We start from the raw sequence: 26,436 nt of genomic DNA, 5'->3' as shown, positions 1-26,436 counted from the left end.
TTTGGTAGCTCTTTCTTTGTTATAATTTCCATTTGAAAAGGGTATTATCTGAATAGAAATAAAAAGTGGTAGCATCGCAGGATGCAATAACTTTTCAGATTTCCATTTCATATTAATGTCTGTCTGTGATTCTGAGCTAGTTGTGGGGTAGAGTAATTTGCGTTTGTCTAAAACTTGTGGGAAGTCATACTTGGATTGTAGGCTTGCTTGCTTCTGGTTCCCCCCTGCACCCTTTTAAGAAGAGAGCAGAACTTAAAATGTTATGTGAGACATATAAGTCCTTGCTCAAGCAAAGCACTTCATGCATAATTATTGAAATCAATGGGATGATTTCCATGCTTCATCACATGCTTAACTTCAAGTGCTTTGCCTGGATCAGGGGCTACATATAATTGATGAAATTTTTTTTTTCCTAATCATTAGAACTTGGAAATAAAACATCATTGGTATAAATCTGTATTTTGCATGATGCATGACAGCAGATGGGTAATAGCACAGAAATCTGTTCTCTTCTGTTGTTACGAGCATCAGACAACTTTTGTATTGGGGAAGGATTTCCAGTAAATTTCTGTAAGTACGAGGATCAAATATTAAACAATGAAAAATACCTATGTGGATGTATTATAATATAAGGTGGAGTCCACTGCCTTTTTTTCCCTTTAACCATTTTGCTGAATACCAAAGATCAGTGGAGTGGCACAGCAAAAAACGTTGCCTTTTATGCTCTATGCAAATCTAATCCTCCTTTAGGTGACCATCCATCCCATTTTGGCCAGGACAGCTCCCTATTTCAGGCTTCAGGAAGGCATCCCGATTTATTTTTAAAAATGGGCGAATTGCTCTGCATTTGGCTCCCTCCCTGGTCCCAATGGCTCAGGGGAACCAGGAGAAGCATCAGTGAACCTGCCACTGGTTCCAGGCTCCCCGTGGAAGGGGAGCCACACCAGCCTGGCTGTCACTGGCTCACGTTCCCTGTGGCTCGAGAGAAGTGGGAGCTGGACCAGCACAGCTGCTGCCCGGCTTCCCACAGCTAGGGGGGAGCCAGGAGCCAGAGTGCTGTGGCTGCTGTCTGGCTTCCTGCAGCCTGGGGGAGCCAGGAGGTTTGCAGACAGGGCTGCAGTCCAGTTCCCAGTACCCCAAGGGAGCACCCCCAGCAGGGTTGCAGCCCCCACAGGGTGGTCACTGCCTGAGAAGGGTGACCATCTGTCCCATTTTGGCCGGAACAGTTGTATTTCAGGTGCCAGGAAGGGGTCATCCTCCCTCCACATGCCCCTCCTCACCCCCCGAGTGTCCTGTATTTGGCCTAGGGAGATATGGTCACCCTATCCTCCACTCATACATATCTAAGGAGTTTTGTCACTAACTTGAGTGTGAGCACAAGGAAGTCTTTTTTTTTTTTTTTTTCATGGTGGTTCCTTATAGATATAACTCTCCTCTTTATACTGAAGCGTACAAATTAACAGAAATTGACAATTACAAATCTGAAAGTGCAACTTTAGAGCTTGAGCACACTTAAAATATGAGTGACACAGCTGCATCTCTGGAGCTATGCCACTCTAGCACTTTAAGTCTAGATGTTACCTACATGAGGGATTCTCCCACTGGCTTGTTGGTCTAGCACTGTCTATGTGTGGACATATGTCAGTTTAATGCTGCTGCTCAAGGGTGTAGTTTAATTATGCCAATCCAGTCAGATATAAACCAGTGTGATTTTTTTTTTTTCTTCCCTAGTGTAGACCAGGCATTAATAGGAAAGAGAGGAGATGCATCAGGTAGTATCTTTTTACTAACTTCTGTTGGTGACCGAGATAAGCTTTTGAACTATGGAGGTTACAGGGTCTAGGAAAGGAACAAGTTGCACCTCTCTAGTCCGGTACTCTCTCGGCTGGCAATATCCATAGTTCAGTATGATTTTGTTAGCCAGATGTCTGTTTATCATGGGTTTGGCCAAGTTTCCCATGGTCCCATAAAGTTTGTTTACAGCCACCAGTCCCGGCTCTCAGTGGTATTCTGTGGTGTTATTTAGCTCTAATTTACTCCCTAAATGTAATCTAAGAGCCCAGTAAGCATTGGAAGTGTTGGTGATGCTACTACATAATACTGACCTCCTGTGGTTTTGTGAGTTCTCTGGTTCAGCACCAGTCATATCCCAAGGGTGCCAAACTAGAGAGCTTCAATCTGAACTCGAAAAATTACTGCTAAAGAGGAGTGGAACAGGTTATGTTACATAACTAGTTGGTGCATGGTAAGAGACTGTTTGTAATAAGGCATAATCCAGCGTCCTCCTTAAAAACTGTTGTTTTTAGGTTCTAACAAAGTTATAAATTTATTCTCCCAAGTTCACCTTTTAAATGTTGTTGTGTGCAAATTTCCTTTGCAGATGAGGCCTGAGAGGTCAGGTATTGAAATTACACTATAGTAAAACCGTTATTTTCTGGCATCCCACGGGAACTGGGGATGTCCAGATAATAAAATGTGTTGCATATTCATTCTGGGGCTGGCCCTACTCTGCCCTGCCTGGTTGGGCAGCTGGCCTGCTCTGCCATTCCTGGAGGGGCAGCTGGCCCGCAGCGTGCTGGTTATCCAGGTGCCAGATAACCTAGCTTTTACTGTACTGTGGTTTTGTCTTTCAGAAGTCTTGTGTGAATTCATTCAAAAGCATAGTGATTGTATGGTTTCACCCACATAGTTGTTATTTGGACACATGTTATAGTGATGTTCAGGACCTATGCCTGCCTACATTTAATTTTAACTTGGGAGTTTGAGTTCATAACTTTGCTAAACAGTAAAAGTCGTACTTGTAATAAAAATACTGAATTTAGGGTTTATTGCTAAAACTGGTAACCTACTGACCATGCTTTTGGCCTGTGACCTCAGGGATGGTACTGGCCACTTTATCTTGAATAGTTTCTTAAAATAGACCTTCTGTATACCTCTGGAAAGCGTACCTTTCCCAGACATGATGAAGAGCTCAGTGGAGCTCAAAAGCTTCTGTATTTTTCACCAACAGAAGTTGATCCAATAAAAGTTATTATCTTACCCACCTTGTCTCTCTAATACCCTGAGATGGACATGGCTTCAACAACACTACAAACCACTTAACACAGATCTCTTATGGATGTGTAAATTTATCCCACCTCTTTTATGGTAAAGGTTGTTTGTGTAGTACTGATATAACACCACATATGTTGCAATAGGTGCTGACTTCCTAATGTCTTGGGGGTGCTCCTCTACTCCTACGTTGTTTCTTCCTCACGCTACCCTTGCACCTCCTCGTCTTCCCCCTTGTCTCCTGTATGCCATGGAACAGTTCCTCCACAGCAGGTGGGAGGTGCTGGGAGAGAAGGAGGTGCTGATTGGCAGGACATGTTTGCAGCAAAAGGGATGTTCTGATAGGGGAACTTCTGATGGGTGCTGAGCACCCACCACACTTTTTGTGTGGAAGCTCCAGTCCTTGAGCACTCACAGCATTGGTGCCTATGCATGCTGCTTCTAATAAGTGACAAGCCACACACACAGTTGAAATGTTGATGTTAGTATTCCTCACTATCTTTCTTAAATACATATTTTATTTATTTGCTTTGGAGCAGGTTTTCCTATTTAATGTGTTGTTTGGAACCAGCAATGGGTTTATGAACTTTTGTACAGAATCGCTAAAGCTCTCTCTAGATTGCACTCATCAAAGGAGAGATACTTAAAAGAGCTCCACTATTGCAGAGGGAGGAGGGAAGTTCACTGTTCTAGAAATATCCATGATGGGAAATGACTGTGTCTGTTGAATCTGATCCCCTTACTCTGTGTTATATTTGTGTAACAAAATCAGTTTCTCACTAAAAATATAGCTCTTGAGGTATATGATGCCAAAATGTTAGTCTTTCAACTTTTCCAAGTACCTTTATCACCAATTTTCAATCAGTCCATTTCTGTTGGGGAAAATTCTTCTCCTGTATTGGGATTCATCAGTACTTTATTACACTTAAACATTACACTTGTATTGTTTTTCTGTTGATATTAAAGAAATAAGAGAGAGCTGTCTATAGTATGGTAGTTCTGGAAACGTCTCATCTATTTGATAGTAAAGGTATTGGTTGATGATGAATCCCAGTACAGTTAGTGATTTTAGGAACACCTTATTTTCAATAGATGTAAAAGCTGAAACTGAGAAGGGGAAGGAATTAAAACAGCTAGTATGTCATAATTTTTTTCACAGTAAAAATGGAAAGTAAAATGAAGCCCAAGTACATGTAGGAGAAAACCATGAACTACTGCCATATTTATGCAAAGATAATTTTGGGGCGAGAAGAGTGGAGATGCAACAAATTGTACAGTACACTCATCCCTTGTTAAATGAGTACTTTACTTACGAGTACTCGCTAAAACGACGGACACACATACCTGCCTTTGTTTACTAGACGAGTGAACTCCCCCCCACTAACACGAGCCTTACCACCTTTCCACGGCTCCAACCTGCCACAGTCTGAAACCCCGCTGGCCACGCACACCCAACCCACCACAGTCTGAACGACCCACTGGCCCCCCACACCCAACCCACCACAGCCTGATCCTCCCGCCAGCCCTGCACACCCAACCTGCTGCAATCTGACATCCCACCCCCGCCACCAGTCCTGCACACCCAACCCACTGCAGCCTGCCCCGGCCCCGCTGGCTCTGCAGACCCTGCCTGCCGCAGCCTGACCCCCACCCATACCAGCCCCGCACACCCAAACTACTGCAGCCTGACAACCCCCTCCGCTGGCCCTGCACACCCAAACCCTCCCACACCAGACCTCAGCCCCAACTTGCTGCAGCCTGAACCCCCCCGCCACCAGCCTGCCCCATGGACTCAAACTGCAGCAGCCTTAACCCCCATCGTCTGCCCCCTGGATCCAACCCACTTCAGCCTTAATGCCCCCCCCCCCCCCCCGGTCTGCCTCATGGACCCAGCCCGCCACCAGATTTTTAACCCTCCCTTCCACTCATGGTCCCACACTGCCCCCCAGCCTTTAACTCTTCCCCTCTCCCCCACAAGGTTCACTTACTTTTCAAAAGCAGCACCATAGGCTGCCACTCCTTCACCAAATTAGGAGCACTTGGAACCAATCAGAGACTTTTATATGTATTTTAATGGGAATTTAGTGTCCCTCTTACGAGTTTCTACCTACGCGCAGAAAGTTGGAAACCAGTTGCGCTCATATAGCGAGGGGTGAGTGTATATTCTCTTTTGTGGTGGGCCAGAACTGGAAAACTGCCTTCCACTGAACTTCAGACATTTGTATGAAATGGGATATATGGATCCCCATCATCTATGACTTTGTTTTTGTGTGATCAGTAGAGGTCTCTTTTTCCCCTCCTGCCATGACTATTTTTGTTATTGTTTGTTATCCATTTTTAATACAGTTTAAATCTTAATTGTAAAGACTTGCCAAATTTTAGCAATATTGAGGATTTGAATAGTTAAACAGACTTTTGTCTAACATTTTATATATCAATATTTTATATTTACAGACTTGGGTTGGCAATAAAAGAAGAAAGATGAGCAGCAAGAATGTTGCAGAATCTGGAGGCACACCACCAGGGACTGTTCCTACCACCCCTCCTGTGCCTCCAGAAGTAGCAGTCAGAAATGTGGTAAACATTGCTCGATCCCAAAGCCAGCAGTCTTCTTGGACATCCTCTAACAACGATGTAATAGTAACCGGTATATATAGCCCAGCTAGTTCATCCAACAGGCAGGGAGCCACAAAACAGACTAATGCTTCGATGACAGAGATTCATAAAAATTCTACTCAGAGACCACCTGGAAAAAATGGTACAGAATTTCAGCAGCAACATATCCCCATAGTACGACAAGCACCACATTGTAAAAGTGCTTCACTGCTCCTTGGGGAAAAAACTATTATTTTGTCCAGACAAACAAGTGTCTTGAATTCTGCAAACTCCATATACAATCACACTAAGAAAAGTTATGGTGGTTCATCAGTCCAGACTGCGGAGTTGGTGTTACCTCAGAAGCCAATAATATGCCACAGGCCATGTAAAGCTGAACCAGTGGGGTATCAGAGGTTACACAAACCAGAACATGCAGCCCTTGTATCACACATCCCATCTGGACAAAGAGCTAATGTTCGAGACCCTTCTTGTAGCACACAAAACTTGGAAATTCGTGAAGTTTTTTCCTTGGCAGTTACCGATCAACCTCAAAGAATTATGGGAGGAAATACAGTGCAGAAGCCTTGTTCAGTTGAAGGCAGTTGCCTGTCCATTGCAATGGAAACAGGAGATGCTGATGATGAATATGCTAGGGAAGAAGAGTTGGCATCTATGGGAGCACAAATACAAAGTTATTCAAGATTTTGTGAAAATAGCAGTTCCCTTCGAGTAGAGAACCAAAGCGCAGCTTTGTCTGGACCAGGAAGAAATGTGAGCTGCAGTTCACAGATTGTGAATGCCAGGGACTTGCCTGACAATGTATTATATCATAACAGAGACTACCGCTTGCCTCCACGGACCTCATTACATACACCATCCAGTACACTGTATAGTAGTGCTAATACATCAAGAAGTAATTTTTCTCCTCATTTTACATCTTCAAATCAACTAAGGCTGTCACAAAACCAAAACAACTACCAGGTAATTTAAAAAAAAAAAAAAGTTGCCTGTTGCATTTTCAAGGCAGGGTCTTTTGTGAAAGCTGAGAATATACCCTAGTACATCCTGATGCACTGTTTCAGGTTTTCTTCTACATACTGTGAGCGGAGTCTGACATCTATGGCAAATCATATCATTTGCTCCCTCCTTTTTGAGTGCACCATGCCTTGTCCTTGGGCTTGTCTACACTACCACCCTCCTTCGAAGGAAGGACGGTAAGTAGGATATTGGGAGTTTACTAATGAAGTGCTGCGCTGCATATGCAGCGCTTCATTAAGCAAATTCCCCTCCCCCGCAGCAACTTTGAAGTTTTAAACTTCCAAGTACTAGCTCATGTCTAGCCATGGCTCACATGCCAGTACTTCGAAGTGCCAGAGCAACTTTGAAGTCCCGTTACTCCTCAAGTACTCCTCCAAGTACTCCTTGAAGAGTAAAGGGACTTCGAAGTTGCCCCAGCACTTTGAAGTACCGCCGGGTGAGCCACAGCTAGACGCGAGCCGGTACTTCGAAGTTGCCTTGGGGGCGGGGGGGGGCGGGAATTTGCTTAATGAAGTGCAGCGCAGCACTTCATCAGTAAACTCCCAACACCCTACTTACCATCCTTCCTTCGAAGGAGGGTGGTAGTGTAGACAAGTCCCTTGAAAGTTTTTAGATTCATTGTTAGAAATGGTAAGCATCAGATCATCCTTCGTCCAAGCCTCATCAGCCTCACACCCATTCTTTTGTGTTCTGGTTTTTTGATGGGTATTGTGATCTCCTTCCAGCTACTCAGGGTGTGGACAGACACTAGATGCAACAACATGAATCTTTCATTCTGAGAGGGCATGTTAATGAGGCAGTTCAGAATGTGCTAATGACACTGATATGAATATGTAGTGCCTCATTAGCATAATAGTGGCCGCATGAGATTCAAAAATGCTGCTTTCAGAACACACATTGCCCATGTAGACAGGGCCTTTCGAAAGGACCCCCCTGACTTTGAAAGCCCCTTCTTCCTAAAACCAAGTAGTGCCTCATTAGCATCTTCCAAAGTGCCTCATTAACATGCCCCCTTTTTTTGAAGAGGGCATGTGTAGACACAGCTCTATAGTTTAGTAGCCACCACTTGTATTCTGGGAGATAACAAGAGCATTTCCAGGATCAGGATTGCATCTCATGCCCATAAAATATACTTATGGAGTAAAAGAAGAAGGAAGGATGTGAGTGCAGGTTTGGGGGGTGGGGGGCGCTGTAGAGTCATTGCTCAGGTTTGTGGGAGGGAGACAGTGTGCCTGCAGAGCTACAGGGGACCGTAGCTCTGAGGGGCCATCAGAAGAAAGATCTGTGTCCAGTACTGGCTGGAGCATTGCAGACCATTCTGGATTCGTTTGTTGAAGGAAGAGAAACTGCAGGAAGCATCACATTTGGTTTTGAACTGGCAGAACTTTCCAGCACAATGCACGGCCTGAGTTAAGGTGCTCTTGATAATCACAACAAGGATAGTTTTGAGCATTATCTCCTGACATGTTATCGATTGCTCTCCTTCTTGAAAGGAGTTCAATCGATATCTCCTAATGGTAACTTTTGGGAAGTGCTAGCTTTCAATGTCTCCTAAATATTTCTCACTACTGTAGTTGAACTCTTCAAAATAAGTGTCACTTTTCATTATAATGTACTAACATGAGCATTACACTTCAGGTGTCGTCACAAGTTTTGAAGGTCCTTTACTACTACTTCCATTATTTCAACACCAGCAGAAACCCTGTTGATAGTCTTTGTGATCCACTGATAAAAGTTTTCATTTCCTAGTCAATCTCCTTATCATTTTGGTTGTGCATACCGTGCTTACCTGGCCTTTCTCTCCCTTAGTAGATACAGCTTTTCTTCTCTCTAGAGCTGGCCAGTCAGCACTTGTTAACATTTGGATCCAAATTTGCTCTTTATGTAAAGAATATGCCTTTACTTAAGAATAAACCAATTTTTGAAAATGAAGGAAAGCTTGTAAATATATTTTTGGCTGTGGCCACACTTGGCCAAAACTTCAAAATGGCCACGCAAATGGCCATTTCAAAGATTACTAATGAGGCGCTGAATTGAATATTTGCTTCAAAAGGGGAGAGGAATAAGAGGATTTCGAAATCTGGAAATTCAGAGGGGAATAAAGGGATTTCGAAATGTGCAGGGTTCTTTCGGAAAGGATCCCCATGTAGCTGCACCGAGCTGTGAGTGTTTGAAAGCAGCACTTTTGAAGCACCATGGCCGGAAGCATCCTAATACTAATGAGGTGCTGAATATTCAATTCAGTGCCTCATTAGTAATCTTCAAAATGGCTATTTGCATGGCCATTTTGAAGTTTTGGCCAAGTGTGGCCACAGCCTTTGTTTAGTCATCAGCTGTTAAAAGCTGCAAGAGTGCAGGTTGTACAGCTTGAGGTGCTAACTTGAAACTCACACACAGAAATGCATTTTTTTTGTTTTTCTTTTATTGTTTTCTTTGATTCCTGGTTTAGTTCATAACATGGAGGCAGATTCTTTTTAGCATCTACTAGTCATTAACCTTGGGAAATGAGGTGTCAAAATTTTTCATTAACTTGTTAAGCTTAGGCCAGCTGTTGTTCACTTTAGAAATTCCAGTAAAAGCCCTATTAATGGGCATGCTCAGGGAAGGAAGGGTTCCAGTAAATTGAAAATGCTGGTTAACAAGAGGAAAGGGTTTGGATTGTGGAGGGGTGGTGGGAGATGTGGGGTAGGGGCAAGGGCATGGGAGTGGCACTTCAGAACACAGGCTCTGGGAAGGGGCTTAGGTCTGACAGAGAGTTGGGGCACAGGAGGGACTTGAGGTGCCAGGTACGTGGGCGGGGGGTGTTCATCTTTGGCAGCATCTGCAAGCAGCTCCCTGTCCCTGATGCGCCTGGTGGAGGTGCCGCCAGGTCAGTCTAATGTAAGCAGACATGCTGCCTTCATCTGTGGGTGCCACCCCTCCTCCGCAGCATCTGTTGGCTGTGGGTCAAGGTCAGTGGGCTGGGAGCTATGGAGTTAGTGCTCAGGGATAGAGGGTGGAGACAGTGTGCCTGTAGAACTACTTGGGGCTGTCAGAAGTGGTTTTCCCCAACGTGCATCCAGCACCCTACGCTCAAGTCTCTCTTGACAGAGAGCACACCCCAGAAGCCTTCCAAAGCTCCTGCCAGCCCTGCACCGACCACACAATAAACTGGACTTTTCTAGTGGTTCAGAAATCCTGGTTTATTGAGCTTGCCATTGGTGATGTGCTAGATGTGAGAGCTTTTACTGTAGCAAACCTGTAACCTGCCTTCCTATCAATGCACCTCTGTTATAATCTGGAATCTTGATTGAATCTATTGTGTGAATAAGTTAGTTCTTCCTAATATTACTTGAAGACTTCTGACAGCGTCAGCCTATTTCAAAAGATTTTCTAGCTCCTGAAAAGGAAGTTTTTTCTATTTTAGTTTGAATAATACTGCTTTGTACTAGTTTCCAGTGGTTCGGTATAATTTTTACTAAAGTATATCACCAGGAATCTATCTTTTCCTAGGGAAGAAGACTTTGACATGAAAACTGACTTTTTCCTATTGTGTGCAATGTACTTATATCCTAGCACCAGCATGGCTATCAGAGAGACAAGGTGTGTGAGGTAATATCTTCTGTTGAGACCAAAAATCTGTTGGGTGAGCAAAACAAGGTTTTGAACCACAGATGAATTTTTTCAGGTCTGGGGAAAATACTCGCAGTTTCACATCAATATGCACCTCTTCCAGATCTGAAAAAAATTCACTGTGGCTCAAAACCTTACCTTGCCCATCTACAGAAGTTGGTCCTAATATAAAACGTTACCTCTCCCACCTTGTGTGTTTTTGTTTCACATTTGGAAGATAAAGAAAATTTCATATAGTTGTGTCAGCTGGTGGTGCCTGCAGTAGGGTAAGATAAAGTATAATACAGATCAGAATCTCCAGATATTTATAACTTGAACAGATTTACTACATTTGTTAGATTTCCTTTTTTAAACATACAGTTAAACTATTAAAACTCAAGCCTACTTCCTTGTTAGGGTTTCCTTTTCATTCTCTTTTGATTCTAAGGTTAGAGGGATGAGAACAAGATGCATCTTGTTCAGTGGGCCTAAGAAATGGGCCACTTTTGCCTCTGTATTTACGCCAACTTTTGGAAGAGGCAGGGCAGTGCCTGATGTGGAGTGGGGGAGTTGTCCCAGGCCCTGACCCCCATACCTCCCATACCAAAGGCCCCATATTTGTAGTTCTCCATGTGTCTTATCTCAAGATTAACGAAAATCGCTTTGATGGCTATAGCTATCCTGAGGAGATATGGGACTTGGAATGACAGCCCTCCCCCTCCTCATGCTCCTGTCCTTTCCCTGCCTACTTCTCTCTTGAGTTATGCTGAGAACTAACAAGGTGGAGTTGGGCCAGTAATACAGTAGCTGGGCACAGTGTCCTCCTGAAGTAAATATGGAGAGAAGAGTGGAGTGGGCGTAAGATAACTGCCTGCAAACCAGCCTATGAATGGGGTGCTTTTTTTTTTTTTAGTGACCTCTGTTCAATCGTTTTGGGTTCCCCTGTCAGAATCCGTCAGTCCAGAGATATTGGATTCTCATAACTGCTTTCCCCCGGAAGGCAGTTTGGCAATCTCCCATTGCAACATGAATCTTTCCTTTGATTAAATACAGTTTGTAGATTTTTCCCTTATTGAACATAATGACCTATGCTTTGATGTTAACTTGTTGACTAACCATTTTAATGGAGTGGGCCATTCTGTTAATGACTTTGTGTGTTACTGAAGACAAGAGTTTGTGTGTTACTGAAGACAAATTTTTGCACCACTATTGAAAGGAAGGCAGCTGAGCTGTCTTTTATAGTCAAATTTTGGCACATTAACATGCAGTTTGAACCAGGATGGGAATTTTCTGAGTCACTATAGGGGCTCGTTTGCATACTTGGCTTAATGTAATTCTTGACGCCATCCCCCCCAGCCCCGCTTCTACCCCTCCACTCTCTGATTTGCTCAACTTGATAATTTTTTTCTGATTTTGTCCTCCTTGATTACTGTTTTTGGTTCTCTGTGCCTTTAAATATTGAGTCTGTTCTGGTATGGCTGTGGTCTGTGTTTTGATAGTATATAGACTCTCTGTTACTGCTCGTTCATTAGTTTTCACACAGTAAATAAATTCTCATCTATACACCAATACATTTTTTTTGTCTCTGCAGTTTGAATCAACCCTAGATAAAAAGATGTAACTCAACGTTACAGATAAGTGAAGACAACTAACTAACATTTCATGGAACTCTCATAACAGACAAGTGAATTGATACAGTACCTTTCAATCCTCCTTTGATTTCTGTTAGCATTGGAGCTAATTAGCCAGCTGCCTTGATTTGAGCTGGTAACCTACAGGGCAACATCAGTGAGAATAGCTGTTTGAAAATACGTGCAAGTCAGGAAAAGGCATGGGGGGAAAAAGTCTTGCAAAAATTTTGCGATTAAGTTAATACAGACCCTGTCAATAGCAATTTACTTGGAGGTTGCCTGTTTGCTGTGAAATCATCCTAAAGATGGTAGATCTGGGTGGGGCAGGAGCTCATGACATCCTGGTTCTGCAGAAAATGTGTCCATGGTGGGGATATTGGTACGGTTGCTGTGTGGATCCCATGAGATCTTCGAGGATCTGCTGGTTTTTGGGAGCTGATCACTATGGCCATTCCTGGGGGAACACAGGGTCATAAGATACTTCAATAGCCCCACCCTTTATATGAGGAAGACTCGTTGATGCCTGCAGCGGGTCAGTTCTCCAACACCACCAGCCTCTGCAAGCCCAAGCACTTCCTACCAGGCTTCATAGGCTCTGCTCTGTCTTTGCAGGTTAATGATACACACTTCAATCTCTGAGGCTGTGTCTACACTAGCAAGTTCTTTTGAAATATTTTTTGAAAGAAGGGGCTTTTTTGAATATCCAGCAGAGCGTTTACACACACAAAGCATTCTTTTGAAATTAAATCAAAAGAACATGGGCTCACCCTTCGAATGCACTCTTCCACTCCCATTTCAGGAAGGATGCCTTATTTCGAAAGTATCAGAGAGGTAGCCGTGTTAGTCTGTAGCTCTGAACAACAAGAAGTCTTGTGGCACCTTATAGACTAACAGATATTTGGGAGCATAAGCTTTCGTGGGCAAAAACCCGCTTCATCAGAAAGCTTCATCAAAAGCTTCTTTTGAAAGAAAACGTGTGTAGATGCTCTGCAGGCACTTTTTTTTCAAAAGAGCAGTCCTCACAGAGCCTGATTTTATTTTATTTTATTTTATTTTTGATCCCTGGCCTGCTCTTTCGAAAGAGCAGGAGCTGTGTGGATGCTCTTTTTCAAAAGAACAGATTACTTTTTTGCTCTGCTTTTTAGTGTGTGGAGTCACTCTTTTGAAAGAAGCTCTTTTGGAAGAGATCTTACAGAAGAACTTCTTTTGAAATATCGCTATAGTGTAGACATAGCCTGAGTGTCTTCCTGGAGTGCCTAGTCCCTCAGTCAGGATGCTTTCAGAATTCTGAGCTTCTTTGTTCATAAGGAACAGTATGCCACATTTTACCAGTTACTCAGTAGACGCAGGGGGGTATAAAAATTGTTTGTTTTTTTTCCTGAAGTAAAGAAAGAAAAAACAGATTTTTTTTTAAAAAAATAAATAAAACACCAAATTTCTCATTTAAAACTGTTACAGTTAAATTTCATTACAAACATACTACGTGTATACTTAGTCTCATAAAAATGAATTAATGTCTTTATTCTGTCCAGCCTAACTACTAGCTTTTGCTTCTTGAAAGTTCTTGGCCTTCAGTGTCTTTTTCTCAGCAAACTAAGAAGTAACATGTCAAAAGAAAGACACGAGTTGGCTAAGATTGCTTTTGTCCTGTGCTCATGTGGTGGTGGACGTTGGCTAAGAATGGGAGAGTTGTTAGTTAAGACCTTGTCTTAAAGACACGCAATGTGTAGGAAAGGATGGAGGTAACACAAAAAGGAACAATGTGGTGTAAAGAAAAAGGGAAGACGTTATTCAGTGCATGCACATCGTCTTATTGTCTCACACACTTTTTTGACACACACAAACTGTCATGGCTTTTGGGTGTAAGAGAGACCCTCTCTGGGAATATTTTGAAGAAATTCATTCCCTGGGTAAAAAAGAACAATGCGTCAATGTAAGCAGTGCAAGAAGGAGTTCAGGGCCCAGTTGCAAGAATGAAATATCCTAGGGGAAGTTGCTTATTGGGAAGAATGATGTGGCTGAAAGTGTGGATGTGGCTGAATGGATCAGTTGGTTAGTAATTAAATAATTCTTTTTGCAATGCATCATTCTTCAAGATTCCCTCAGCATCTTTCATTGTAAGTATGATTTGACAGGTAACTTCCCAAGCTGTTTGCTGTGTTGGATATTTCTAGGAAAAGTTTAGTTTAGCTAATCCTTATGGAATGTTGAATTAGGGTACGTCTACGCTTAGGGGAAGATCGACCCACGGGTGGTCAATATTCCTGGGTTTGATTTAGCGCACTTAGTGGAGTTGCGCTAAATTAAACTGTCATGGTGTCACCATTGACCCTGGTACTCTCCCATTGACTTCCCGCTGTGTGGATACATCAGCTCTAGCTACGCAATTCTAGTCACTGAATTTATGTATCTAAAATTGAATTTTTACCTCTTAGTGGAGCTCTGGCCTTAGTTAAGTAGGTTTAAAATTTATCACTCAAGCATACAATACAGAAAGCTGCAGTAAGAAAAATCTAGAGTTGCTAGTTGCCACTGAGTGTCATTTTCTTACTTTTATATTACCTAATACATATCTCTTATTTTGGAACATCATGGCCACAGGCCATAATGGTGATACCATAAGTCTGTTTTCTATTTTACTTCAGCATAACTCAGCTTGTTCTGGGGAACTTCATTCTATACTTTTTTTCCTCATAAAACAGAAGTGACCATGAGTTCAATGCACTTAGTTCAGAATAAAGTGCACTCTAAATTCAGTGAGTCTTAGCTTTTTTGGTAACAATTTAAATCAAAGACATTGTTTGGGTGATTCAAATTGCCTTTATTTAAATCAGTCCACCCTATTAAGTTAGGACATGGTACTGCTTATACATAATGCTTGGATTTGTTTACAGAGAAAGCAAGTAAGTGGGATTGTTCTAATAAAACCAAACAGAAAAGAGAATTTATCAAATCAAGTGCGGTCCACAAAATTGACATAACTGAGTGAATTATGAAATAGACTGAACCAAGATAAGGCAGAAAAATTGGATGAACCCGAAACAGGATTGCTTCTCAATAAACGTCACAAAAAAGAGATAAAATGGAGATATTTGGAGTAGCGCTCAGTTTTGGCACTGCTCAATTGATACTTAAGGTTTGAAAATATCATTCTATCGCTGTCCAGTAATTGACAATAGCCCTTTTTTTAAAAAAAAAACAAACACCATAGTGAATGGTAAGTGTTTTTAGGGATGAAGAGAAAAATACACTTAATGGAATTCACATTTGGAAAAAAAAAAGACTAAAAAAATTGTGAACAATCCCTTTTTTAAAGAAATCCAAAATAAAAACTTTATAAAATAGCACAGTGGCTTTTGAAAAAAAATAGATTTTTCGTTTTTTTAAATTGAACTTAATTCAGGACTCAAGCAATGCTGGGTAAATCTGGTAGGTGTGTCATAGAAGCAAATACCCAAAATCCTTCCAGTATATTACAGCCAGGCTTGTGATATTTTGGTCATGAAGCAAGCCCACTGTGGGTGTACTCCCTTGGTGAATATTATTGTCTCTTACGTTCTTCTGATGTACCAAACTAATTTTTGACTAATTCTTAGTCATATACATAGCAGGAAGTTTCCAGTTTTTCTTCTTATAAATTATATGGTGTGAAGAGTGGGGATGATATGTACTATACTTTTCTAAACATCTGAGCCATTCAGTTAAGTTGGCTGTAAGGGTTAACCCCAAAGGCAGTAGGTCCTTTAGAAACTCCAGGAAATGTTGGAGGGGAGCCAGGCTAGCCAATGAAAAGAGAGTGGGATTTTTGAATTGAAGCAGTGATCTGCCTGCTGCAGTCTTGTGTGAGCAGAGATGAGGTGAGAGAGAGATTAACCCCTGAACCAGGCATGGAATTTCCATTTGTAACAGCAGTAGACCTGGGTTGCTGGCCCCAAGGACAGAACCTGCAAGTAGAGGGTCTAAAACCCTGCACTCTACCACATGAGCTAAAGGCCAGCTGGCTCTGAACCCAGGCTGTAGAGCAGAGAGTTTACTCACCCCAGATGAGGTCTCAGTGCCTCTGGGTACTACACATTGATAAGCTTGAGACAACAGATAGGAGTAGAAAGGGAATATTTAATCAAATGTCATCAGGTTATTTTCTTTAATTTGGGTGTTTGCTTTGTGAGATGTCGTTTTTTTTATGCGCCTCCCTATCCCATACACTGTAACTTTTAAACTGAATCCCAGGCAAGCAGTTTTCTGTGCTTTAATCTACCTTTTTCAGTTACTCTGTAACACCTAGCAACCAAGTATTTATACCAAATATGTCTCCTTTGTTTTATTAATGAAAATCACCTTTTTAAGGCTACGATCTGATTCCTGTGTCCAGGAAGGCAGGGAGTTCTGTGTGCATGTGCCTGAAATTGAAATGTTAGCTATTAAGAAACTGCAGTTTGTTTTCAAGCTCTCTTCTGAGGGGAGGGTTAAGAGTTTGGCATTACCTCATAGAGATACGTCCCAAATATCTGTTCCTGTGTTCTCAGAAGTGGTTTTTGCACTTGGGTGGTGACAGCATGTCACACAGGTTAGGGAATCTGTGACCTTGGGGAATGGTGTGGGGTTTTTTTAGCAGAAGCCTTCAGTGGCAAGGTACTTAAGTTTTGCAAGCTCCCACCTTCTGCACTCAACATACCAGATTGGGGAACAGTCTTGACACGTGCTCTCTCATATATTTAGCAATCTTGATTAGCTGGCGATACAGTAAAAGTGTGTTTTGAACACAGTAAGACACACACAGTTCTCTTAGAAAGATGAGACACTTACTTTTGTCTGAACAGAATGAGTTTATCACCTTCTGGTGAGCTGTCATGTATCTCTCAAGGACACAGTTTTCAGCATATGTGCGTAACTCCATACATATTACTGTACATACACTTTTCAATGATTATCAGAGTGAGAGGCTTTCAATAGAGACCTGACATGACACTCTTTGAAAGAAGTATATAGCTACCCAATCCAGGGGATCCCAAGCAAATGCAATCCTATGCCTTCTACTGTTTGGCAGCAAGAAGTTCCTGAGTCACAAGCAGCCTGATGCGTTTTCAGCTGGGGCTTCTAGAATGTTTACCACTTGAATTTCCTTTTGCAGTACCAGTTCAGCTTCCTGGGTCCAGCACTCAGTATGTGAGTGGTCTCAGACCAGGGATTTTGCCAGACCAGGGGTGGTCAATTCTGCCTCCCCCCTGTCCCCTCTGCTGGCATTCCACCTGCTGGCTCCTGGCCTCAGCCACCCCTACCCAGTTGCAGCTTCTTTGGGCCGCAGCTTCCTGCCCAGTCCTAGCTGTGGCTTCCTGGGGCAGTGGCATTGCATGCAGCCCTAGCCGTGGCTTCCTGCCCAGGCTGGGGATGAGCCACTGCAAGCCTGGGCTACCAGTTTACCAGTGTGGGTTACTGCTCCCTGCTGCTGCTACCCCGCTACCCACACCCTGCCAACAGACTAGCTTTGGTTGCTGTGCCTTGTGCTCCTATTGCTGACCTAGCTGGCCCCTCCTCTTCCCAGCCTCAGGACTCTCTGGTCCTGCAAGATCCATGGTCCTGCTGGGCGACTGGTGTTGCCGGATGAGAGAGAGCTGGATTTGGGTGTTTTAACCTGTACAGTAAATTTGATTATTATGCCTTGATTATTTTCTTATATACATTTTTTGTCTGTGTCTCGGATCTAGATTTAAACTGATTTATTTTTAATACTGAAACCAAAAAAGCATATGTTTACAGCTCTGACCATTCAGTCAGCCTTCAGAATCACATACATCATTTTTATAGTATAACATCTCAACAAGCCAGTAACCATTTACATCTCTGACCCTTTCCCCACATAGTTTCTTGATGTCAATAATTTCATAATGAGAAAACTATCAAGAGAAGCTGGCTTCTTGCCCAAGAGCAAGGGTGGTATCCCATTAAGAGAATCTTCTGTGAATATTTATGACATAGTTTGCTTTTATGTGCGCACAAGCTTTTAATATGTAAAGCATGTTTTGGTAATGGTTTTTCAATGTCTTGGCTTTATTTTTCTTTTGGAGGGTCATTTGAAGGGATCTGGATGTAGGAAGAAAAAAAGCTTTTTTTTGACATGTGATCTGACACTCTAGCATATGCAGCCATTTCCTGTTAATATTATTGCTTGAGTATAATATAATTATTGCCCTGGGAGTGAATATACTTACTGTTAAATTCCCAGGAAATCCTTCAGATTCAGAAACACATGGACTGTGTCTACACTAGAGAGTGTTGTCAACAGAAGAGGCCTTCTGTCAACATAACTCAGGAGGGAGCTTCTACATACGTAAAGCATTCTGTCAAAAGAGTCTCAACCGAACTCTGCATTTGCATCAACAGTGTTATCCCTCAAAAATTTGAGGCATAACAATCTGTTGACAGACGTTCTGTTGAGATTTCCCTGTCAACAGTAATTTCGGTCCACAGATGCTTCTAGTGTAGACGTAGCCATGAAGCTTGAGTTACTGAATTGTTTTCTCCATTATTGTAACAGATAGTGATTGAGAGCAAGAAGTATATGGTTTGTGTCTTGATGAATCCGTTACTGTTAAACATTGGTGGGATATCTAATTAACAATTAGTTTATAACCTCCCCATTTGAAATTTAATTACAGTAATCCCTCAATAGCTGTGTTTACACGTGCACGCTACTTCGAAGTAGCGGCACTAACTTCGAAATAGCGCCCGTCACGGCTACACTTGTTGGGCGCTATTTCGATGTTAACATCGACGTTAGGCGGCGAGACATCGAAGCCGCTAACCCCATGAGGGGATGGGAATAGCGCCCTACTTCGACGTTCAACGTCGAAGTAGGGACCGTGTAGTTGTTGCGTGTCCCGCAACTTCGAAATAGCGGGGTCCACCATGGCAGCCATCAGCTGAGGGGTTGAGAGACGCTCTCTCTCCAGCCCCTGTGGGGCTCTATGGTCACCGTGTGCAGCAGTCCTTAGCCCAGGGCTTCTGGCTGCTGCTGCTGCAGCTGGGGATCCATGCTGTATGCACAGGGTCTGCAACCAGTTGTCGGCTCTGTGTATCTTGTGCTGCTTAGTGCAACTGTGTCTGGGAGGGGCCCTTTAAGGGAGCAGCTTGCTGTTGAGTCTGCCCTGTGACCCTGTCTGCAGCTGTTCCTGGCACCCTTATTTCGATGTGTGCTACTTTGGCGTGTAGACGTTCCCTTGCAGCGCCTATTTCGATGTGGTGCTGCGCAACGTCGATGTTGAACATCGACGTTGCCAGCCCTGGAGGACGTGTAGATGTTATTCATCGAAATAGCCTATTTCGATGTCGCCACATCGAAATAGGCTACTTCGATGTAGGCTTCACATGTAGACGTAGCCAATATGTGCTATTTTGAGTTGAGCTTAACTTGCATAAACGTGAGTTAAGTGGAGCTCAAAATCCTGCTTCCCCGCCCCCCGGTGGCCCTGGTTCAAACCCTCCCCAGCCCCCGTGGCTCCGGCCCAGCACCCCCCTCCTTTCAAAAGGAGCTGCTCCTGCCCGTTCCCCAGCTGCAGAATTTGTGTTCTGCTGGGGAAAAATTCCCCCCTCCCCCCCGCCAACTGAAGTGAAATTTGAATTATGTGAGGGTGGGTGGAAACACAACCCTCGCGTAACTTGAGGGACGACTTTAATGTCATTTTACCAAGTTGCATGACTTGCAGGGCCGAATTAAAGCCTTTTAATGAGGGCAGGGGAAAAAGTGAAATCATATATTTAAGCTTCTTTGGAGAAAATGTTAGAATTTCATTTTGTTAAATTTAAATGAGCATGGTTTGCTTGCTTGTTGGGAAACATTATTATTAATCTTGTGCTGTGCTGTGAGTAATTTAACCCTGTTTGTACATGGAAAAGGCAAGATATTGCAGTCAGGTATAAAAGCTGGGATACCTTTCTAAAATGTTAGTTGTAAAGCTATCAATTTATTTAGTGACATGGCAAGTATGGATTATGTTTTTTACATTCTTCTTGGGGGGAAAAAAAAGTGGTCTGACTTTGTTTTTCTTATGTGGAGTTGTGGAACACATGAAAATGTCAAGACAGAAAGAAATTCTAGATTAATTTGAAATTAACCATAGCCTAAAATTGCCAACAACACCTGTTTATAGAGAGTGGTGCTTTGTGTTCTGATTTAAAAAAAAAATATGTGGGGTCTTTTGTTGTCTAACTTGATGTATGTGAATTAAGACAGTTTTTAGTAACTATAAATTTTTATTTTATTGATGTATTCAAATTTCTTTGTTTAATGTAGGGTGGGGTTCCGGTACTCTTACTTACATTGGGCTTGTCTACACAACTTCCCTACTTAGAAGGGATGATGGTAAGTAGGGTGTCGGGAGATTATTAATGAAGTGCTGCACTATATATGCAGCACTTCATTAAGCTAATTCTCTCTGTGGCAACTCCGAAATTTTAAACTTCTAAGTGCCAGCTCGCGTGTAGTCATGGCTAACCCTCCGGGCAGCTAAGTGCCTGGGCAACTTCAAAGTCCCTTTGCTCCTCAACAAGTTTGTTGTTTCACATGTCATCATGGGTGTCATTTCCTTTCTGGATCCAGGGGGATTGGTACACTGCTCTCGACCTAAAGGATGCTTACTTCCACATTTCTGTCCACCCCTGATGCTGGCAGTACCTCAGGTTCTGTGTTGGGCCATCTGCACCTCCCTTTTGGGATTCCTGCACCTCCCAGGGTGTTTACCAAATGTGTGGCAGTTTTGGCCACCTTCCTCTGCCATCGTGGTGTCCAAATCCACCCATATGTGGATGACTGGCTCCTCTGGGGCTGACCTTCTAGTTAGGTGCAGGCTCAGGTGGTGGTCATCAGATGGGCTCTGGGCAGGCGTGGCCTACTGCTCAAACCATCAAAGTTCTTGGAAATCCCTACTCAGTGCATAGAGTTCATCGGGGCAGTTCTTAATGCCACTTTCCCAGGGGTTGGAAAAATGCAAATGTAGTGCCCATGTTTAAAGAAGGAAAGAAGGATGATCCAGGGAACTATAGACCAGTCAGCCATACCTCAATCCCTAGAAAAACCATGGAGGGGATCCTCAAGGAATCCATTTTGGAGCACATGGAAGAAGGGAAAGTGATCAAGAGTAGTCAAAGTGGATTCACCAAGGGCAAGTCATGCCTGACTAATCCGATTAGCTTCTATGATGAGGTAACTAGCTCTGTGGGCATGGGAAAGTCAGTGGATGTGGTATACCTTAACTTTAGCAAAGCTTTTGCTATGGTCTCCCAAAACATTCTTGCCCATAAGTTAAGCAAGTATGAATTGCATACGTAGACTGTAAGATGGATAGAGAACTGGCTTGATGGATGGCCCAACAGGAAGTGGTCGAAGGCTCAGTGTCTGGTTGGTGGTCCATTTCAAGTGGAGTGCTCCAAGGATCAGTTCTAAGGCTGTTACCGTTCAACATCTTTATTAATGACCTGAGTGAGTGGATAGATTGCACCATGAGCAAATTTGCAGATTGCTCTAAGCTAAGGGGTCAAGTAAATACACCTGAAGGTAGGGATAGGGTCCAGAGTGACCTACACAAGTTGGAAGAGTGGGCCAGAAGAAATTTGATGGGGTTCATCAAGAAGAAGTGCAGAGTCCTGCACTTGGGGTGGAAGAATCCCAAGCACTTTTACAAGCTGGGACCTAATTGGCGAAATAGCAGTTCAGCAGAAAAGGATCTGGGGATTATGGTTGATGTGAGGCTGGATATGAGTCAAAAGTGTGCCCTAGTAGCCACGAAGGCTAATGACATATTAGGGTGTATTAAGAGAAGCATTTCCAGCCAATCTAGGGAAGTTTATTGTTCCCCTCTACTCAGCACAGGTGAGGCCACATTTGGAGTATTGCATCCAGTTCTCCGCCCCCCCCGCCCCCCCCACTCCGTATAGAAAGGATGTGGACACATTGGAGAGGGTTTAGTGGAGGGCAACAAAAATGATTAGGGGGCTGGAGTACATGACCTATGAGGAGAGGCTGAGAGATTTGGGCTTATTTAGTTTGCAGAAGAGAAGACTGAGGGGTGATTTTATAGCAGCCTTTGCCTTACTGAAAGGGGGCTCTAAAGAGGATGGAGAGAGACTGTTCTCAATGGTGACAGACGGTAGAACAAGGAGCAGTGGTCTGAAGTTAAAGAGGGAGAGGTGTAGGTTGGATATTAGGAAAAACTATTTCACCAGGAGGGTGGTGAAGCACTGGAATGCATTACTGAGAGAGGTGGAGGCATCTCTGTCCATAGAGGTTTTTAAGTCCTGTATTGACATAGTCATGCCTGGAGTGATTTTATTAGGGTTGGCCCTGCTTTGGGCAGGTGGCTGGACTAGGTGACCTCCTGGGGCCTCTTCCAGCTCTGGAATTCTATGCTTCTATGATAAGTGGTGCAGTCCAGCCTCCAAAAATTAATGTAAATCACATAAGCAGTAACAACAAGGAGTCCTTTGGCACCTTAAAGACTATCAGATTTATTTGGGCATAAGCTTTTGTGAGTTAAAACCTATTCATCACATGCATAAGCACAGATGTCATGTGCTTGCTTGGTGTAGTGTCTTAAAGCTATGTTATAATGAATTTGTGTGCAAATATTAAATATATGTGTGTGTGCATATATATAGTTCTTCAATGCTAGATTTTTTTCACCCTATTTTGTAAATGGAAAACCCTGCCTAACAAACTGCAAACAGTGTGTAAATGTAAACATTGCTGCTATCTTAATGGTGAGAGTAATTAATCATTTATACAATTTGCAACAGATTGTGGTAGATTCTCCATTACTGCCAATTTTGAAATAAAGAAAAAGAGATACTTTCTTATAATTATTTTGGGGAAATTCTTTCACTTGTTCTATACAGAAGGTTAGACTAAATACACACAATGATCCCTTTTGGCCTTAGAATCTGTGAAAACTATGAAAAGTCCAGTACATGCATGCAGCAACCACAGAATGGTACTGATTCTGCCTGTTTCCTTCCACTTATACGATGGTCAGGTGTCAGGGTTTTGACCAGAAAGTTTGTGTGAGAAGCGGACCTGACAGTAGCCAGTCAGATCTATTGACCGTATCCCCTAAGTCCAGTTACTGCAAGTGGGGAGGTACCAAGATGATCATCACCCGTACCTGCCTTTACTCAGCAGGGGCTGTTTGCTCCCTGGGTTGGACAATTGCATCTTCCAGTCTTGGCTCTGCGAGCGGGTCCCTCCAAACCCAGGCCAAGGGGAGAGGAGAGGGGAAAAACAGTGAGGGAAGGCAGGGGGAAGAAGAGCAAATGGGGTGAGGCCTCAGGGAAAGAGAAGAGGCAGAACCTCTTGAGGAAGAGGTATGTGGGGGAGTTCCAGGACACCTGCTGGGGTTTTTTAAATATTACAAATATAATCCTGTCCCTTTTGTGGTCCAAAGTGAGAGAATGTCCTGATCAAGCTAGGTGATGACTGGCTAAACAGTATTCTTGAAGAATCTTGAAGGGTGTTTTTCTGTACAGAAGTGTTTTAGGTAGAAAGTACAAAGGTAAACATTTAGGGGTGAAAGATATATTTTTGATATGTAAATTATTTTAATGATGAATATAATACAAAGAAGGGGAAGTATTTTATATTTACCATATTTTGAAATAGGTGAGTTAAATCTGATGGTTTTCTTTTCTTGTTTTTATTAAACGAATTGTTTGTCTCATCATAAAGATGCTTGTACCAGAAGCCAAAACCAGCGTAGAATTTTGTTTCACACCCTGCATGTTTGAGTCAAAGAGACGAAGAAGTAACTTCAGTTTTGATGTAAACAAATGCATGTTTGGATGGGTAGGATACTTGCATGGCCACTAGAGAGATTCATATGCCTTCCAGTTGATTCACAGAGTGCTCACCGCTAGGTTTTTTGTTTCTGCTGGTGGTGCACATTCACACATTCCTCAGTGCACATAAATATTTATTCCTCACATGGATGGAAAAAAGTAAAGGGAACATTGATGGAAATCTGCAGTGGTCAAGAGGAGAGCTCCCCTGCAAATGATGACTTATGACTCTAAAGTGTAAATTCCTGCTATCTAGTAAAGTTTGATGCTGAAAACTGACTGTTTTGGATCTGGTTTACTTATTAATGTCCATGAACATTATATGAAGAGCAGCACACGTAACCGATAAAATTGGAGGGTTTGGTTTTGTGAGTGATTTTTGTGCCCTTGGCTGATGAGCCAGATTCAGTCTACTTCTATCTATTGATCTAGCGTCCAAGATAACATCAAATGGTGCAGAATTCAAGTTGTCATTTCAAAACTCTAGGTTTCATAGTTGCCCAGATACAACCATCTGAATGCATTAGTGTAACTCGGTGTTAGCCTAAAGCAAATATTTTCCAAATTTTGACTCACTTCCATCTTGTCAAGGTGTTACTTCTGAAAACTGACAATGATGCTTTAGAAAGAACTGTTAAAATAATTTGGGTGTATAACTTTGCCTAACTTGCAGTTACAGTAATTGTGCATTCAAAGTGGGTAACGGTACATCTCCTCATTGCATATGCAAAGACAGAAGTGGCACTTATTCTAGAAGTGATTTATTAAAGGTCATATTCTGCACTGAGTAACACTTGGGTGTCTTCCACTGCAGTAAATGAAAGTTGTCCTCATGTAACTGAGTTGGAAAATCGTCCCTAAACTAGTACTTATGATGAAGGACCATATTCTACTCATAGTCCTTGTGCAGATCTCCCTTTGGGCCTAATCTGAAGAGGTGCTAACCCCTTGTACCTCCATGATAATAGTAAGAGCTCAGCAGCAGTCTGGATCATGGTCATTTTTATTAATAAGAGATTGGCTGGTTGTTGATTTAGGATATTGTTCTATTTCTGTAGATCTGGTCTACTGATCATAATAAATATGTATTTTAGTGAGTTTTACAAAATAAATTTTGTATGCTTTCAGTAAGGCAAGGGTGGGGAATCCTTTTTTAGAGTCAGGGCCATACATTTACAGAAAAGTCAGTTGGTCACATGCAAGTGAGAAGCAGAAAAGCCTCCATCCTCATAGATGAATTCCCCAACTGAGGCTAGTTGATTTTGTGGGGGCCCCCCCAGGCTCTGGAGGGTGTCCAGAAATGAGGGGTTCAGTGCTTGGTGGGGGGGGGCAATGTGGCATCTGAGGAAGAGGTAGAGCACAGGAGCAGGGTGGTACAGGGGTATGGGGGGGAGGAAAGGGTTTGGAAGGGGTATGTAGGATTGGTGTGGGATGAGGGAGGGAGAGTGCAGGAAGGGTTTTGGCATGCAGAGAAGGCAGCTCCTGTATCTTGCTTGAATCGTGCACATGAGGCTTGGGATTCCTCCCCCCCACATCTCCCCCACAGTGGCACAAGCCTGCTGGTGCTCCAGCTATGGTGTCCGCCTTGAGTCTTGTGGGCGCCATGTTATCCACCCCTTCAGGTTTTGATTTCCACATCATTTTTTAAAAATGCTGCTATAATACAATACAGAATTAATCCTGAAACTTCAGCTCAGTAAGAGCAGCTGTGCTCACCTACCATGTCAAAACAGTCCCACATTAGTCAGGCTACTCAGATGAGTAACACAAACTAAATTTGTCCCAAGGTGAAGAATTAGATTAGTTCATGGGTGTTAGGTCCATCAATACTTATTACTAGAATGGGTCGGAATGGTGTCTGTAGCATCTGTTTGTCAGAGGCTGGAAATGGATGACAGGAGAGGGATCACTTAGTGGTTACTTGTTCTGTTCACTTCCTCTGGGGCATCTGGTATTGGGCCCTGTTAGAAGACTGGATACTGGGCGTCGATGGACCTTTTGGCCTGACCCAGTCTAGCCATTCTTATGTTCCCTCTTGAAAATGTTGCAAGCATTTTCCTTAATAAGGAAGGAAAGGCATTTAGATCTGCACTCATGTTTGTAGATACTTACCACAATGAGCACACATGCTTAAAGCTTGCTTACTTTATCCAACTCATGCAAAAACTCTCTAGATAGTAGTATTTGCCATACCGGCAATCTGAGCATGTGCCTTATAGATAATCTTTCCTCTTTTTTTTGTTTCCCCAGATTTCAGGAAACCTTACCGTGCCTTGGATTACAGGATGTTCCAGAAAAAGAGCAGTAAGTACATTTCACTTGAAGGTCCAAATGGGGGTGAAGTAAAGGCATGGAAATACATGAGAAGTTTTTTTTTTTAAATGACTTCTAGAAAAATGCCATTTCCAATATTTGATAAAACAGAAACTTTCTGTTCTTTGAGAGATACTCTGGGTGTTCCCCAAAAGGTCTCAGAGTTTGCTGCCCTGTTGATTTGGAGGCTTTTTGAGCAATATCCTCATGGGCTCTGTAGGCATGGTGCCCAGCTTGCACATCCTTGGTGCCCTGGCATGGTGCATGCACTACCCCTCTCCCACTCCAGTCAGTTCCTTCTCTACCCCCACAGCAACAGATGGAGCTCTGCAGTGTTCCTTATTGGGGTGGGGGACCTTTAACTTCTTTGTTAACTTTTAGATAGATGGTG

The 26,436-nt window shown here is 42.9% G+C and overlaps 1 protein-coding gene across 3 annotated transcripts in view; it reads left to right on the top strand.

Annotated features, from left to right (window-relative positions):
- Positions 1-26,436, top strand: part of HDX (highly divergent homeobox) — a 124,208-nt gene that overhangs the window by 18,925 nt on the left and 78,847 nt on the right. For all 3 annotated transcript variants that reach the window (XR_012647263.1, XR_012647262.1, XM_075007603.1), the window contains exons 3-4: positions 5,506-6,630; positions 25,983-26,036. Coding sequence is in view for 1 of the 3 variants with exons in the window: in XM_075007603.1 (XP_074863704.1) it covers positions 5,506-6,630; positions 25,983-26,036 (1,179 nt within the window). In the remaining 2 variants the exon portion in view is untranslated. The remainder of the gene's footprint in view (positions 1-5,505; positions 6,631-25,982; positions 26,037-26,436) is intronic.

The sequence above is a fragment of the Carettochelys insculpta genome, chromosome 13, assembly GCF_033958435.1.
Source record: "Carettochelys insculpta isolate YL-2023 chromosome 13, ASM3395843v1, whole genome shotgun sequence".
Classification (NCBI taxonomy): Eukaryota; Metazoa; Chordata; order Testudines; family Carettochelyidae; genus Carettochelys; species Carettochelys insculpta.
The sequence above is the reverse complement of the archived record's forward strand: the minus strand, read 5'-3'. Positions and strand labels throughout refer to the sequence as shown.